This window comes from Passer domesticus, chromosome 14, assembly GCF_036417665.1.
Source record: "Passer domesticus isolate bPasDom1 chromosome 14, bPasDom1.hap1, whole genome shotgun sequence".
NCBI classification, from domain to species: domain Eukaryota; kingdom Metazoa; phylum Chordata; class Aves; order Passeriformes; family Passeridae; genus Passer; species Passer domesticus.
In genome coordinates this window covers 3,739,500-3,756,211 of record NC_087487.1, presented here as the reverse complement: position 1 = coordinate 3,756,211, position 16,712 = coordinate 3,739,500, and the positions used below count along the sequence as shown (strand labels likewise).

The window sequence follows — 16,712 nt, the reverse complement described above, 5'->3', positions numbered from 1 at the left end:
TTGCTGAGCAGAAAAGCCACGGAGTGAGCAGGATGTCTGGCTGGCTGGGTGCTGATGCTGAGGTGTTTGGGAGCACTGCTGAGCTCCCACAGAGCCAGAGTGGTTGGTGATAGAACTTGATGTGTTTATGTTTTATGTCAGTTTTATGGTACTTTTTTTTTGAAGGTGAAACTGTCTGGGCAGCTCCAGCAAAGCCAGTGGCACTGGAGGCTCTGGAAATGGATGGAGATCTTCATGTCACCACAGGAATGGGATTTGCTTGTAAAGTACGTGGGTGTTGAAAGGTCTGGTTTATAAAAGAGAAAAAAATGAAGGAAAAAGTCTGCCAGGGCTCATTGCTCCTGTGTCTGTTGTGGTTGGTTACAGCCAAACAGGGCAGGTTTTCTGTGAGCAATTCCAGTGCTTAATTACAGTTCAGTCACATCCGCAGTTCAGGCACAGATTCCTTCACGGGCAGGAGCTGTTCCATGAAGCAAAGCCATGCTGGGCTGTGTCTGAGGGCTGCTGGAATTCTAGTGGGTGATTTTTGCTTTTTGTATCAAAGCTAAATGCATAAGCAAGAGCGTGATGGTTGGGAAGTGAGCCGTGAGGGGTGATGTGCTGCAAGCTGGAGCTCTGTGAGACAGAGGCTGTTCTGTGTATTTATGATCCTTTAGTGCACGGTTGTTGGTTGAACAGCAGTGAGCATCACGGTGCTTCATCCAGATCTGTTGCTGCTTATTGCTTTGCAGGGGTTCACAGGGCTCAGGTTTTGTCAGATGGTCAGTTCCCCACTGTCTTTAATGAGATTGGGTAATTTCATGGTGATTTTCCTGCCCTTAAAATCAGAACAGTTCAACTGTGGTTTTTTCCAAAGAGCATTTTCATGATGAAACCTGTTCCATGCTTGAGAACCACTCTTTGCTGGAGAAATGCACAAAACAAAGTGTGCAGCTCCCAGGGCAGCCCAAAAGTTGGCCAGGAGAAGAAGAGACAGAGAAGGAAGAGAAGGGTGCTTAGAGCACATGCCTTGGGGATGGCCCCTGTGCCAGAGCAAGGGCAGTGCGAAGCAGCTGCTTGTGTGACCCCACAGTGCCAGTGACTCAGTGGCTGAATCAGATGAGGAATGTCCTGGTTCCATCCCCCAGGAAGGTGCACTGGGGTGATGCCAGAAGGGCCCAGCCTGTGCCATTCCCACAGTGTCAGCAGCTCAGGGTGGGAGTTGATGTGTGGTGGGTGACTGACGTGACTCTCTCATCTCTGGGAGAAGAGAAGCAGCACCCACACTGTGCTTTCAGCCAGCTGAACAGCCTCCTGCCCCTTTTAGCTCTCCCCAGCCTCCTAACACTTTGTTCTCTTTGTCATCTGCACCCAGATTCTCACCTGTCAGGAACCACAGGTCTCTGCCAGAGTGGATCCACCAGCCCAAGAATGTTGGATTCATATAGGACACAGGGGCTTTCCTGAGAAATCCACCTTGGTGGCTCTATTTTGCCCTAATTGGGTGGCTTTGCTGTGGGTTCCTGTCTGCCCAGCTCTGAGAGTCCTTCACATTTGCTTATCCCTCAGTTTCTGTGAAAACCCACCAGCTCCATCACACACAGTCCTGCTTCCCCTTGGGGCAGGACCTGCCTCTGTGTGCTGGCCTGCTGCTTGAGCACATTGTGTGTCAAACCTACTCCAGCTCATGGGGAAATCCATACACTTGTTCAGTTCCAGCAGTCCTGTGAATGCCTGATCCAGCAGCGTTCCCTAAACCTCAGGGGAAATGAACATCTTCACAGAGAGCAGTCTAAATAGGGATGGACTAGAAATTCAACCTTTGTGATCCAGGATGGAGCAGATGCTCTCAGTTCTTGCTCCTTCTGTCCAGCTCCTCACCTTTTGACCATTTATGCTCCTTCTGTTTAACAACTGAAAAACCCTTCCCAAATCTCTCTCTGCTCAATATCTTGGTGTCACCTTTGTTTTCCAACCTCCCCTTTCCCCATAGAAACAGTCCTGAAGGAAAAATGACGTGGAGGAAATGAACTTCTCTGAGCCTTGATTCACTCAAACTGGCATGTCAGATTTCTGCTGTATAATTCTGGCTGGGACACTTCTGAGCTGGGCCTGGGTTTGCCTGGAAGAAAACACTATTTTCTTCTCTAAGTCTTCTTGCAGAGCAGTTATTTGTATTTGTCCAGCAGTGTGGAGTGAAAGGGAGACCTCGGGGAAAACCACAGCTCATTTACAGCTTAAATGAAAATTGAAAATGAGTTGAAAACAAGATGTGCAAGATTTCAAATTTTATCTTTTATAAACAACAGCTATTGCCTGTGGACGAATGGATGTAACAGAGGGATTTAATCTTTGTAAACAAGAGAAAAATGCATCAAAATAGACCCTCAGGCACGAGGCAGGACCTGGCTTTGGAAAATGGTGAAGAAAAGGCTGAAGCAACCTAACTGCTACTAAGAGTTTTATTGGCACAGGAGCTCTGTGAAGGAGACAAATAGGGACATTCGAGGCCTTTGCTCTTTGTATTTGTTTTTTATTAGAGCCATCAGTTTGAACACATTATTTGCCTGCCCAGGTGGATATTTGCAGGGCCTGGGAAGCCTCAGCTCCACAGCATGGAGTGTCTCCCTTGCCAGCCTGGCCACCTCTCTCAGGGTAGAGTCAGTGCCAAAGGAACTAAAACATGGAATCTCAGAATGATTTGGGCTGGAAGGGACCCTAAAGCCCAGGCAGTCCCACCTCCTGCTGTGGGCAGGGACACCTTCCACTATCCCAGGTTGGTCCAAGCCATGTCCAACCTGGCCTTGGATGTTTCCTGGGATGGGGCAGCTGCAGCTGCTCTGGGCACCCTGTGTCAGGGCCTCACACCCTCACAGGGAAGAATTCCTTCCCAGTATCCCATCTAACCCTGTCCTCTGGCAGTGGGAAGATATTTCCCCTTGTCTTGTCACTCCAGGCCCTTGCCCCAGTCCCTCTCCAGCTCTCCTGGAGCCTGTTCAGGCCCTGGCAGGGGCTCTGAGGTCTCCTTGGACCCTTCTCTTCTCCAGGGGAACACCTCAGCTCTCCCAGCCTGGCTCCAGAGCAGAGGGGCTCCAGCCCTCAGAGCATCTCTGTGGTCTCCTCTGGACTTGCTCCAACTGGTCTGTGTCTTTCTTGTGCTGAGGACTCCAGACCTGGATGCAAAGCAAAGAAAAAACAAAATGGGCCTTGCTTTAAAGCCCTTGAACCAGGGTATTTTCAGGTTGGTCTGTTACATTTGTTAGTGAGGCCCTTTTGGCTGTGCAGTTTTTACAGCCATTTATTTTGCCTAGTTGTGGTTTCCTTTCTTTTCCTGGTGAAATCCTGCTTTAGCTTTAGGTGCATTTAGAGGATTTGCTCCCAGTGCCTGTTTCACAGGTCTGTTATTGCTCATCTTATCCCTACTTGGACAGGAGTTTGATAAGGAACAGAACACCCTAAGAGAGTAGACTTGGAACTTGTGGAAGGAATTTGGAGGCTTATGGGCAAGGTGAACGCACAGGGATCATCCACCTGTATTTCCCAAATGTATTTGGCAAGGTCCCTCAGCAAAGGCTCCTGAAGGAAGGAAGCAGCCCTAGAACAGGTGGTGAGATCCTTACAGGAGAGATTGTTTGCTGAAAGGTAAAGAACAAAAGGGAGAAGGGAAGAGGGAAGAGACTGGGTAATAAAGGAGATGAAGTTTAAATGTACATAAATATAAAATGGTGCACAGGGAGAAAAACCAATTTTAACTCTATTTATGAAACAACGGGTTCCAAGTTAAATGTTGTCATCTGAAACATCGGGGTTGTTACAGATTGTGCTGTGAAAATGTCAATTCTGTGGTCAGCGGCCATCCAGAGCAAACTGTGTGTGTCAATTGCTGGGGGAAACAGAACAAAACAACCCCTGCTCCCTCTGGCTGCAGGCATCTGGGGATGCTGAGGATTCCCGGAGCTTTGAGGTGGTTTGGGTGGAAATGGACATTCCTGGAGGGTGTGGGGCTGTGCAGGGCTGCTCTCACCCAGCCCCGGAGGGTAAATCCTCCAGAGAGGGGAGGGGAGCTCTGTGCAGACCCTCCTCTGCCTCGAGGATATAACCATTGGCAGCTGCCATTTTCCAGAGTCACTTCTGGGGCTGCCAGCAGCCCCATCTCCTGCATCACCTGGGAAAGTCGGTGTGCTGACCTCTGCCAGCAAAACTGATCTATAAAGTAGAATTTCTACGGATTTTTTTAATATATAAGGTGGGAAGATTCCCTTGGAGGATGGTAGGTGGTGGGATGTGAATCTCTGCTGAGCTGGAGAGAGCTCAGAGAGTGGCAGAGAAGCACTGCAGTGTCAATTCCTGCCTGGAATGCTGGAGGTCCCAGTAGGCTCCAGACTGGGTGTCTTGCTCAGACCCACCAAAGTGGGACAAAGGGAGAGGCAGAAAATCTACCACAAACCCCACCAGACTGGTGACCAGGTTCTGGAGCTCAGGTCCTGGGTGCCAGTTATTTTCCCTAAAATTAGGAGCAACTTCTTTGTGAAGGCTGGAAAATCCAGAAAAAAAAATCAGGTCTCTCTGTTGGTGTCTGGGGCTGGTATTTACCAAGGTTGCTGTGGAGGAAGGAATTGCTGCTCCTGCCTGGATCACAGCACTGCTGCTGCTGCTGCTCAGTGAGTGAGCACCTTTTTACCAGCTGTTTTCCAATAAAGCCCCACTGGCTGCCCTGAACTGTGCTCCCACTTGCAGCCTCCAACACATCTCTGAGGAGCTGTTCTGGTGCTCTTTCCAGACTTGAAATCAGGTTATGAGCTCATATCTCCCCCACACACATCATGAGGTCAAGCCTTGGTACTCAGCAATTAATCTGACATCCCCTCAGGTTTTGAGGGTTTACAGTGGCACTGCAAAAGGGCAGGAGCTCCCTGATTTCCTTTTCCCAGCCTTTCCCAAGCTCCCTTAGCAGTGCCACTGGGATGGAAAATACCTGTTCCTCTGCTCCCACCGTGGCTGAGACACCACCAGCTGAAAAAGAAGGAACATCTGGGTGCATTTTGTTGTGCATCTAATTAGAGCAGTGCACAAGCCTTCATCCTGTTTGAAACCCTGCAGCTTCCCACTGCTCATCCCTTGTCCCTGGGGCTGCCTGTAGGAGCACTGAAGGAATGGGACTTAACCCTGCCACGCTTCAGTTGGTGCCATAATTGCCCAGGGCTCTTTCATCTGCCTCTGTAATTGGGATCACTTTATCCCTGCCTTCATCCTCCCTAATCCTACAGGTAACCCTTCAGCTTGCTGTTCTCCACAGTGGAGGATTGCTGCTCAGCTTTCCCAAAAACACCCCTTCCCCAGGGTAAGGAGGAGCCAGACTCAGCTGTGCCAGTGCTGGGCAGCACCAGGATCTTCCTTCACATTCAGCTCCTTCTCTGGACCTCCCATCCTCATCCTCCTCCTGCCTTCCTACAGCCCCCACCTTCTCCATGAGTGAATGTAAAACTTTAGAAGAAAAGGCTCGGGATGACGTCCATCCATTTCAAGCTGTGTTTTGTCAGTGCAATGGCAGGGCAGGACACTGCGGGAGGGACACAGGCTGAGAGAGGAAATGGAGGAGGGACAGGGGTGTTTCTGTCTGTCCAGGTGCAGCACTGGGAGGGGACAGCAGAGCCCAAGCAGTTGTCCCAGCCACCAGCACCACTGGGACCAGGGGCCTCAGGTCTCCTGTCTCTGCTGCCTCAGCGGGGACACGAGGCTGCTGTGATGTGGATGTGAGAGCTGGGGTGCTGCGAGTGCCACATCTGGGGGGAGCACTGCACTATGGCCCCCTGGGGTCACCTCCTCGAGTGGGCTGAGCTCTGCCTGCTCAGCCCTTCTGCTGAACACAGGGAAGGAGCACGGTGAGAGAGCGGAGTGAAATCCCGCTCTGGAGTCCAGGAGCTCCAGCACACCTGGACAAGGCTGGCAGAGGTGTCACACCTGAGAGGGCCATGTCCATCGCTGTGGCACATCTCTGAAACAGTGAGGGAGCCCTTGCTGATCTGACCACCCAAGGGGACACTCACACACCTTGGGAGGATGTCTGGTAACACAGGAACACTTTGGGTTTTTTCTTTCTTCCTTTCCTGTAAGCCTAGAGCTGAGTTTGCAGTTGGAACTCTGATCCCCTGCTGCTGAAGGGGAATGTGTCACCTCCAGCCCTGCTCTCCTGAACAGCAGCACGTGCTGGAATGGCACTGTGAATGAATTCCCTCTGCCATTTCCCAGGAGAACTGGGTCATCTCATCCCCACCCACCAGCACCTCCTTGCAAAGTTACAGAACTGTAAATCCACAGAAGCTGTCAGGGCCTTTAGAACACTGATGGGCTGCACCTGGTATGGACTTCTCTCATCCACACGGACCCAGGAACCACCTGAACCCTGCAGTCTGTCATTGATCCGTGCTGTGGGAGCTCAGCAGTGCCTGACTGGCTTAACCTGGCCCCAGGCCCTCCTCCTCACCATGGACCTGCCAGGATTGTCTGACCCTGGGTACCCCCACCAGACTCACCCCAGCCTACTGTGGCCCACACCCTGAGAGTATCCCTGTGTAGATATGGAACCTGGAGGAATCCCTGCTGGCTGCAGGCAAGGACAAGAAGAAATAGAGCACAACCTGCGCCTTGGAGCCCTCTGATCAAACGCTTCCAGTTTCACCTGGAATTCACTTCATTTGAGCCCTGGGCACACAGTCCATGCCCCAGGTCCCACTGTCTGTGTCCCTGGCATGGCTGGGCACAGCTCCATCCCTTTAATGGAAAAGGGGGAGCTCACGGGGAACATGATTGTCCATGGAAGGTTTGGGTGCAGTAATCAGAAAATAGCGGTCTGCAAAATCTCAGAGGGAGTGGGAAAGGTGAGAAGTGGTACACAGGCTCCGGCTCATGCTCTGCAGTGTGTGGGATCCTCTGGGAGGCTGCTCTGGGAAGTGAAGGAGCTGGGCAGAGCTGGCAGGTCCCGGAGGACGGGATCCCCATTACCCATCCCGATAATCGGGCACATGTACTGGGAGATGGCTTTGAGCTAAACTGGGAACGATCTCCTGGCTGAGCTCCAGTGCAAAAAGGCAGCGTGGAGAAGGTGGAAGCACGGACATGGAGAGATCTGGGCATGGCGATCGGACTCAGCGGTGAGTCCGTCACTGGCCACCTCAGCGCTGCCTCTGCCACGTCTGCCGCTCCGCCGGGGCGCTGGGACGGCACAGGACAGGCACGGGCAGGCTCGGAGCGTGTCGGCCGGGCCGGGGCCGGGGCGTGTGGAGGGGCCGGGGCGTGTAGCGGGCCGGGCTCTGTGGCGGGGCTGTGTGACGGGGCCGGGCCGTGTGGCCGGGCGGGGTTGTGTGGCGGGGCCGTGTGGCGGGGCCGGGCTCTGTGGCGGGGCTCTGTGGCGGGGCAGGGCCGTGTGGAGGGGCCGGGCCGTGTGGAGGGGCCGGGCCGTGTGGCGGGGCCGGGCTCTGTGGCGGGGCCGAGCTCTGTGTCGGGGCCGTGTGGCGGGGCCGGGCTGTGTGGCGGGGCCGGGCTCTGTGGCGGGGCCGAGCTCTGTGTCGGGGCCGTGTGGCGGGGCCGGGCCGTGTGGCGGGGCCGGGCTCTGTGGCGGGGCCGAGCTCTGTGTCGGGGCCGTGTGGCGGGGCCGGGCTGTGTGGCGGGGCCGGGCTCTGTGGCGGGGCCGTGTGGCGGGGCCGGGCTCTGTGGCGGGGCCGGGCTCTGTGGCGGGGCCGTGTGGCGGGGCCGGGCTGTGTGGCGGGGCTCTGTGGCGGGGCCGGGCTCTGTGGCGGGGCCGGGCTCTGTGGCGGTCCCGCCCCGCGGCTTTAAGCGGGCGGCGGCGGGCGCGGGCCCCGCGGCGGCGATGGCGCTGCGCTGCGTGCTGCTGCTGCTCTGCGGAGCCGCGCTGGGACCCGCCGTGCACCTGGACTTCGCCGAGCACCGCAGCCAGGCCGCCAAGATCAAGGTCAACCCCCGCGGCAACCTCTGGGCCACAGGTACCGGGCGAGGGCACAGGGACCCCGGTGCGGGCGCGGTGACACCCGCGCTGTCCTGCGGCTGCCTGTGCCAGCCCAGCGGGGACGGGCATGCTGGCACTGCCGCGATGTCACCTCCACCTGCATCCCTGGGCAGCCCGTCCGGCATCCCCCACAGGCTGAGCAGTCTGGCATCCCTGGGTGCGAGGTTCACATCCCCGGTGGCATCTCTGTAACCGCAGAGATCTCGTCAGCGGGAACAGAGAGGGAAGTTTCCCAAAAATCCCACGTGGAGCGAGGAGCTGGCGTTTCTGGGTTTCTCTTAACTCGGCTGGTTTGGGCATTAGGTGCAGGGTGGCCGGTGCCAGCTCAGCTGGAGCCCTGTGTCCCCCAGACACCCCGCGTGTGCTGTTGCAGGTCACTTCATGGGGAAGAAGAGCGTCACAGGCTCCCAACACCTGGAGGCTGCCGAGGAGCCTGCGGTGCCCGTGGTCTTCGGTCCCTCTCTCCGAGCCCTGCTGGAGGACATGATGGAACTGCTGACCCGGGAGCTCCTGAAAATCCTCTTGCAAGAAAGGCTACTGGATGAGAACCAGGGGAAATACGACCTCACTGGCCAGGTGAACATTTACTTAGCTAGAGGGAGATGCTCAGAGCAGAAAAGTGGAGGAGCTCTGCTGGAGAGGGGAGCACCTGCACAGCTGCTGGAGGTGCACTCCCCTCTTTACCCTCTTTTTAGCCCTCCTTAAGCCACTTCCTAAGACCACCCATAAAGGGAGAGAGGAGAAGTGTCCTGAGGCTTGTGTCTAGCTGGGCAGTGACAAGTAGTCCCAGGTGCTTGGGAAGGGTGTGAGGATGAGCAAGTAACTCTGCAATGGAGCTGTGACAGCAGTGGTGTCCAGGGGGTGTTAATAAGCTTCCTCAGCCAGATGCAGGAGAGGATGGTGTCCCCCATTCCAAGGACAGGGAAATCCCTTCTCCCTCTTATCTCCACAGCAGGAGACCAAGAGGGGACACAGTATGTGAAGGGAAAGGCATCTGTCAAGCAAAGTGCTCTGTGTCACTGTGGCTGGGATCCCTCGATGCTGAGGGCACAGAGCCTTGCAGGGAGTACATGTGCATTGGTCATGCTGCTGCAGAGCAGGTTTTGGGGAGCAGGGAGAGGGCAGGAGCTCCGCTGCTGCCACTGTATATCAGCAGACCCTCACTGTGGCTTTTACCTCGGAGCTCGCTCAGCTCCTGGTGTAAAACCTGCCCCTGGGAGCAATGCACGGGCACAGATCCTCAGGCAGGATGCACAGATCGAATTGCTCAGTCCAGAGATGGAATTTCTGCATCCATAAATGGAATTAGTCTGTGTGGTCTGCTTGTCTGTTGCCTCCTGCACACCTCCCTGGTGTCTCACCCTTTCCAGTCACTGCAGGAAGTAACTGGGAGTCTAAAAAGGATGAAATCCTCTTAGGTCAGTCCCACCTGTGCTGTCCCACTGAGGCAGATGCCTGAGGAGCTCTCCAGCAGCACTGCATGCAGGTGAGGCTGTTTCTGCTGTGCAGGGTTAGGCAGGGCTCTGTCCTCTCTGGCACAGGTGGAGCAGAGTTGGCAGGACTGGGAGCCACTGGTTGCTCAAGCCCCTTTTGGACTCACTGCCAGCAGATTGAGGTAAACTGGTGCATTCCAGAGAGCTGTTCCCAGAGGGCTTCCCCCAGTGAAGATACAGCTGGGCATGTTGAAGGCACCAGCCCATCCACTCCCTGTGCAGTGTGCTGTGCTGGGCTGCTGCAGTGTTGGCACTTCAGATGCAGCTGGAGGGGAGATGAGGGCTGTGGAGGTTCTGGACCCTTCCTCATCCCCCACAAGGAACCTTTGAGCAGGAGGGCACTTGTTGGGAAGATGGGAGAGCTGGCAGATGTGCTGCCCTGCCTTGTGGTGTGGTGTGGATTTGGTAGAGCTGCTCCCTGGGGCTCCCCCCTGCATGGGAGGGCTGCTCCTCTCTGCTCACGTTGCAGATGTGCCTGTGCAAAGTGCACAGGGGCTGTGCTGTGCCCCAGGCTCCAGCTGGGTGCCAGAGCCCTGCCAGTGCTCATTCCCAGAGCTCAGGGTGGGTACAGGGTGGCACTGGTGCCAAAGCCCTGCTGCTGGAGGTGATTTGTCTGTGGCCATGCAGGTCCTGGCCAGTGCCCACCTTGGTGCCTCTCTAGGGCAAGCTGGGCTGGTGTGCCCACACATGGCATCACAGCTGAGCTGCTTGATGTGCAGCTGGCTCCTGCCCCTCACTTTCTCTTCCCAAAGCCTGAAGCCTCTCCCTGTCAGTGTTCTGCTCCCCTTGGTCACCTTGCTGGGTGCTGTTTCTGGTTTTGCTTCTTGGGCACCTCTGAGCACTTCACTTCCCCAACTCCTGCCCCTCCTGCTCCCTTCTCCCACCCATCCCCAGGGCATCCTCACGTCTGTACTGTTGTGGGTATTACAGAACTGCTTCTCCCCATTGCCTCTGAGTGCTGTCCACATTATGCTGTTCTGTGTGACCTTATTGTTTCTTGCTCTTGTGGTTGTCACAGTGCCAGTCCAAATTCCTGCCACCCTGACATCTTTCCCCCCCTCAGCATGACTGTTGTTGGACCCCAGGTGTCAGCACCCAGCCTGAACTCATCTGTGTGCCGTGTTCCCACCTTCCTCACAGCCTTTCTCACTGCTCTGCCCTGTGAAGCTCCTGTTCCATGCCCTGCTCAGGATCTGTTGCTTCCTTCTCAAGCCACGTGTGGCAGACAGGGTTTGGCTCTCAGCGTGCTGGGGCTTCACAGTGCTGCCACGTTGCTCTGTGTGACAAAGACTGGGCTGGCAGAGGAGGATCCTTCCCATCCTTTGGCATCTCCTTGGGTGTGTGGCATTGACTCCCCAGGATGCAGAGACCACGAGTGTGGAAGGGAACAGCTCCAGGGTTTGGGGAGAGCCCTTCTGCTGAGGATAGCTGCTGCCCTGTGTAGTTCTGGGACCTGTGGTCAGTGCCAATCCTACAAACCCTCTGTGACTCTTCCCTGCTGTGTTTTCTGTCTCTTTTTGCCTTCTGCTGAATGAGGCTCTCCCCTGAAGCTCAACCCAGTGGCTACTGCCTCACTGGGATGAAGTTTCCCTCAGACATCTGATTGTGGTTCAGCTGTTGGAGCCCAGATGGAAGCTTCTGGCTCTGTCCTTCTCTTGTGCCATGCCAAGCCACCCCTGCAGTGCCAGGGTGCTCCAGCATGGGATGTTTGTCTGATCTGCCCCACGGTACCAGCATGGGTGGTGATGGTGGTGGTTGTGTGCACGGCCCCATGTCTCACTGTTGTGTCTTGTTTTGTAGGAGACAGGGCTTTTAACAAAGGTGCTGGAGAAGTACTTCTCAAACTGAAGAGATGGGGAGGATGAGGTCTGCAAGGTCAGCTGTGCCTGGTGAACAGAGGAGAGCATCGTCCTTGTGGGTTTCTACAGCAACATCACTTTTATTTATTTCTGAAATATTGTTAATAGTGATGGTGTGTGTGAAGGTGGAGCCTCCCTGTATAGTTCCTGTATGTTTTGTGTTTCCTTGACATCTGATGTGCCTGTGTGAATAAAACTGGTTCTTTGCACAGACTCTTCTGTGGGGGGTAGGGAGGCAGACCCCCAGGGCTTGTGAAGGGGAGTGGGTGCACCTTGGGGCAGGCTGAAGGGAAGCTCTCAACAGCTCAGAGGGGTTGGGTTCAGCCCCTGCAGCCTCTGCTCACTGACATGATAAATCAGCACACCTGGGTGAGCTGATCACACCACTCATACTGGAGCATTTGTGACCCTCTTTGCTGGGAGTGTTCCCAGCAAAATCTTGTCCTGGCAGTGGTGGGATTCTGGCTCAGAGTCCTGGCCTTGTGGCAGCTCAAGGTTAGCTACAGGCTCCCTGGGCACCAAGCACTCAGTCTGGTTATGAGGCTGCTCTGTGGTGATGGCTCAGTGCTCCCTCACCTCATGCAGTCAGACACTCACAGGGGCAGAGGTGCAGCCCTGGGCCCTTGGCTGTGCAGGATGGCAGGAGAAGGGAGCTGGGGCCTGGCTGAAGTGGCTGATGGAACAGTCCCATGAGCAGACTCTGGGTTTATACCTTCTCAAAGTGCAGCTCACAGAGGCATCCTATGGCTGCCAGCCACTTGTGGGGTCACAGAATGGGCTGGGTTACAAGGCAGACCTTGTGGCCACATTCCAGGGGCAGGGACACCTTCTGCTATCCCAGGTTGCTCTAAGCCCTGTTCAGCCTGGCCTTGGGCATTTCCAGGGATGGGCCAGCCACAGCTTCTCTGGGCACCTCGTGCCAGAGCCTCACCACCCTCTCAGGGAGGAATTCCTTCCCAATATCCCATCTAACCCTGCCCTCTGGCTCTGGGAAACCATTTCCCTTGTCTTGTCACTCCAGGCCCTTGTCCCCAGTCCCTCTCCAGCTCTCCTGGAGTCCCTTTAGGCACTGGCAGGGGCTCTGAGGTCTCTCCTGATCCTTCTCTTCTCCAGGTGAGCAGTTGCTATCATGTCAGCCTTTCCTCAGAGCATCTCCATGGCCCTGGAGATGTCCCAGGAAGAACAAAGCCTGGCAGCAGAGCCCAGAGTGATGCCATAAATGAAACCATAACCCACAATTCTGGTGATAAATTCAGCCTGATTCTTTGATCCCACAGTGGGAGAGCCCTTTGCCTAAGAACAGGAACTCAGAGCCACCTCACACCAAGCCAAGGGGTGATCCAGCATCTGAAGATGCTGATAACTATTAGAGGGATCAAAGGATGGTAGGAGACCTTCCCACCATGCTCCCTGTTCTTCCAAGGACAGTTCAGATCCTGTGGAGCCTCCTGTTCCTCCCTGGAGCAGCTGCTTGGCCCCAGCCTCTGGGAAGAGCAGCCCCTTGAGCCTGCCAGGTGCCACATGCTGCTGGTGAACAGCCCACCTGCAGCACCCCTGCAGCTATTCCCTTTGTGGGTTCTTCATGGTCTCCTGCCCACCAGCTTTGCTCGAGAGGGTTTTCCACTGTCCTGCAGCCATTCATGCAGCAATCCTTCCTCTAAAATCTACTTTTTTGCCAAGACTTGCTGCTGTGTTCTGGGATGTGGGTGACCCCCAGCTCACCTTTTCATTAGCTGGAGTAAAGCTTTGACTTAAAACTAATTATTGGCAAGAAAAATAATGACACTGTGGATTGTGTTTGACATCTGGAGGAAGCCAGATGCCCCTCAGGCAGCTGTGTGAGGGACTGACAGCCCTCACAGTAATGGGGTTCCTGCCTGGATGTGTCATGGGACCACCCTGACAAGCTCACTGGAGGGGGAGCAGGTTCCTGGCCATGAGGCACGCAGGTGAGATCCTCATTCTCCCTCTGACCCAGCCAGAACCTCTCCAGCTGTCTGTCTGTCTGTCCATCCCCAGCCCCCCATCACTCCTCTCTGGGTTGAGATAAAGAAGGGTGAGGTCACTTGTTAACTGCTGCCATGGGCAGAACTGGCTTCCTTGGGGAATATAAGCTAATTTATCATCAATTAATTTAAGTATTTGATTCAGGTTTTGGGAAAAAACAACCTCCCCACTCCCAAGCATTTCCACACCTGGGAAAGCACCTCCCTCCCCTTTGCCAGGCTCACCTCCAGCACCTCTCCTGCTCCTGCTGTCCCTGCAGGTGACACTCAGTGCCCTTGTGGGGACAGCAGCTGAAGCAGGAGGGACACACCTGCTCTTCCAAGGGTGAGGCTTGCACAGGCAGTGCCCAGCATGGCAGTGATCATTCCAGGAGTGTGTGTTCCACTCTCTGCATCCTCTCTGAGCTGGCCCCGAGCCCTGAGTGCCTGTACCTGCCTTGGACACCACCCTGTGAGCACAGGGGGACTCAGGCTGGGGAAATCTCAGCAGATCTTAGTTCAGCCACCTGCCCAAAGCAGCATGAGCCCTGAGCCCAGACTGGGTTACTCAGGGCTGGAAAACCTCCGTGTATGAAGGAAGGCTGGCTCCACTGCTCAGCTGCTTCAAAGTTTCTATTTATCCCTCACAGGCAAACAACTACTCAAGCCCTAAATCACTATTCCCTCTTGAGTTTAGATTACAAACTGAGAGGATCAGGAAAGCTTTTGAGGAAGCTCATCATGTTTTGGCAATTTGCTGGCTCTGCCCTGTCATCCGCCTTTCTGACATTTACCTGCTGGCCCACAGCATGCACAGGCTCAGCACAATGTCCTATCACTCACCAGCTCATGTCCTTAGGAAAGTTCCAGGACCAAAGCTTTGTGCCCAAGCTTAGGAAATGAGTAAATTCTTCACTCTGGGTTTTTTCCCAGCTCTGATTTGTTTCCCTTGCTCCTCTGGTTTGAGGCTAACTCTCCATGCTGCTGCTGGGGCTCAAGTCCTTGCTCACAGCTGTTTGTGCACACTGCAAGCAGAGATGCAACCTCAGGGTCACTGGGACGACTTTCCTGGGGTGTTCAGACCTGGAACATGTTTTCTTGGAAGCCCTGAGAGCTCATGGGCTCTGTGACCTTTGCTGTTCCCGGGCTTCCCCCACAACCTGAGGCTGTGGCATGGCCCCAGGGGTAGGAAAAGAATGTAAGGGGACATAAATAGACATAAATCACCTTCACAGCTGGCATTTGTGTCTTTGGCTGTGTGACTCAGAGCAGGAGCTGGCTCAGAGGGATGTCAGTGAAATCCACTGCCACCACTTGGTGTCATTGCTGTCCCAGGCTTGGGACAGTGCTCGCTAACAGAGGACACACTCCTCCTGAGCTCTTGCAAAGACATCAGGCCCCAGGTTGGGTTGTTCCCTCCTCTGAGGTGCTTGGGGACCTCTCTTCCAGAGGAGACAACAAGCCAGGCAGTGAGGAAGGGAGGGAAGGAAGCAGAAAGTGAAGCAGGAAGGGAAGGAGGCTGCCACCAGGAATCAAAACATCAAATTCCATTGCCTCCCCATGCTCCTCCAGGGAAAGCTCTTCACATCCTGGTATGAGCATCCAACCCTGCCCTGACCGAGGTAAATCCAGCCAGGACAGCAGCTGGGACAGCCCGAGGAAGGGAGTTTCCAGAGCTTGGCACTGTATCCAGACGATTTCCAGGGAGCAGGGCATCCTAGTGCAGAGCAGGAGAGGCTAAATGCAGTGTTCTCGAACCACAGAGGGATCCCAGGTGGCCAAAAGGCCGACAGCAGCTGGCTTGTAGCAAAACCAGAGTGGCCACAGCCCAGGGCAGTGCCTGTGCTGGCACTGCTGGAGCACCTCCAGCCCTGGGGGGAGCTCTGGGCCCCAAACAGGACATTGAGGGGCTGGAGCGTGTCCAGAGAAGGGAACAGAGCTGGGGAAGGAGCTGCAGCGCCAGGAGCAGCTGAGGGAGCTGGGAAAGGGGCTCAGCCTGGAGAGAAGGAGGCTCAGGAGGGACCTTGTGGCTCTGCACAGCTCCTGACAGGAGGGGACAGCTGGGGGGTCGGGCTCTGCTCCCAGGGAACAGGGACAGGATGAGACATCCTCAAGCTGTGCCAGGGCAGGCTCAGGTTGGACACCAGGAGGAATTTTTTCATGGAAAGGATGGTGAGGTATTTATTGAAAGGAGTTGCTCTGGAGAGGGAGTCCCCATCCCTGGAGACATTCAAGAAATGGTTTGATGTGGCATTCAGTGCTCTGGTCTGGCTGGCAAAGTGGGGATTGGTCACATACTGGACTCAATGGTCTTGGAGGTCTTTTCCAACCCTAGTGATCCTGGATTCTGTAATAAGGCATACAGAGGCCTTTTCCTTATGATATGACCCACCAGCTCACTTTTCCCCGTCACTCACCAGCCTCTGGGAAAATCAAACTGGTAAAGATGGCACTGAGAGGGTGATGGGGCCTTCAGACACTGGGGTATGCATTTAACAAAGGCCAGCTGCTCCTCAGTCAGCACCAGGGATTGCCTGTGGGGCTGGCCCTGCCCAGCCCAAACCTTCAGGCACAGCAGAGTGGGATGAAGTTCCTGCAGTGCTCATAAAGAACATGCTGCAGAAAACAACCTGGGTTATTCCTGCCTCAGGCAAAGCCAAACCCATTGTGGGATTCCTTCCACTCAAGGACCTGAGTGCACTTTGTGGGTGAAGCGGGAGGATGGGAAAGGGCGATGTGTGCCTCAAGGTGATTTAATTTAGGGTGAGAACAGCCAATAAATTCAATTGTATGAAGTTAGCTGGTACATAATGCTGTGTATAATCGCTTCTTGACGCTCCTCATGCCACCAGGCACCTCCCAGCACTGTCTGGATTTGGGGTTCTGAACCTGACTCCCCTCTGATCATCAATTAACAAAATATGAACTTTGATGAAACTGGACGAGTGCAGTGGTGATGCAGCAAGAACTGGCTTTAACAAGGAACAAACTTTTGCTGCCCTGAAAGACAGCTGGAACCCAATGCCATGGTCAGAATGAGCTCAGTGGGCTTTCACAGGCGTCGTGCATCCATGAGGGAATGATCCGTGTGTGAGGGCATCCGTGAGAGCACAGGAAAGGTGTCAGGGTCTGGCAGGTGTGGAACCTGGCACCATCAGTGATATGGGTAAGGGGTGGCTGCTGCCCTGGTTTTACTGGGATAAAGTTAATTTTTTTCTCAGTAGCTGGCCCAGTGCTGTGGTTTGGATTCAGGACAAGAACAATGTTGACAACACAGGGATGTTTTGGCTGTTGCTGAGCTTACTCTGAGTCAAGGACTTTGCAGTGACTGTGAGTAACCCAAGGAAAGAGGCAGGGGTGCTTGGCAGAATCC

General features: G+C 54.8%; 1 protein-coding gene across 2 annotated transcripts; it reads left to right on the top strand.

Annotated features, from left to right (window-relative positions):
• The first annotated feature begins 7,715 nt into the window (after positions 1–7,715).
• On the top strand, positions 7,716–11,567 carry NMB (neuromedin B). 2 transcript variants are annotated; one of them, XM_064389181.1, is made up of 3 exons: positions 7,716–7,979; positions 8,376–8,578; positions 11,296–11,567. In XM_064389181.1, exons 1-3 carry the CDS (start codon positions 7,847–7,849, stop codon positions 11,341–11,343), a joined length of 384 nt encoding a protein of 127 aa, XP_064245251.1. In that variant the 5' UTR covers positions 7,716–7,846; the 3' UTR covers positions 11,344–11,567. The 2 variants fall into 2 exon arrangements, with proteins under 2 accessions (XP_064245251.1, XP_064245250.1); XM_064389180.1 differs by lacking the exon at positions 11,296–11,567 and adding an exon at positions 9,421–9,507 and having other exon boundaries at positions 7,746–7,979.
• Positions 11,568–16,712: the final 5,145 nt, after the last annotated feature.

Bases quoted from the DNA above. Each gene is read 5' to 3' on its own strand.
- NMB (XM_064389180.1), top strand. From the start codon at position 7,847: ATGGCGCTGCGCTGCGTGCTGCTGCTGCTCTGCGGAGCCGCGCTGGGA. The intron at 7,980-8,375 runs GTACCGGGCGAG...GTGCTGTTGCAG, and splicing joins CGGCAACCTCTGGGCCACAG to GTCACTTCATGGGGAAGAAG. The intron at 8,579-9,420 runs GTGAACATTTAC...AAATCCTCTTAG, and splicing joins AATACGACCTCACTGGCCAG to GTCAGTCCCACCTGTGCTGT.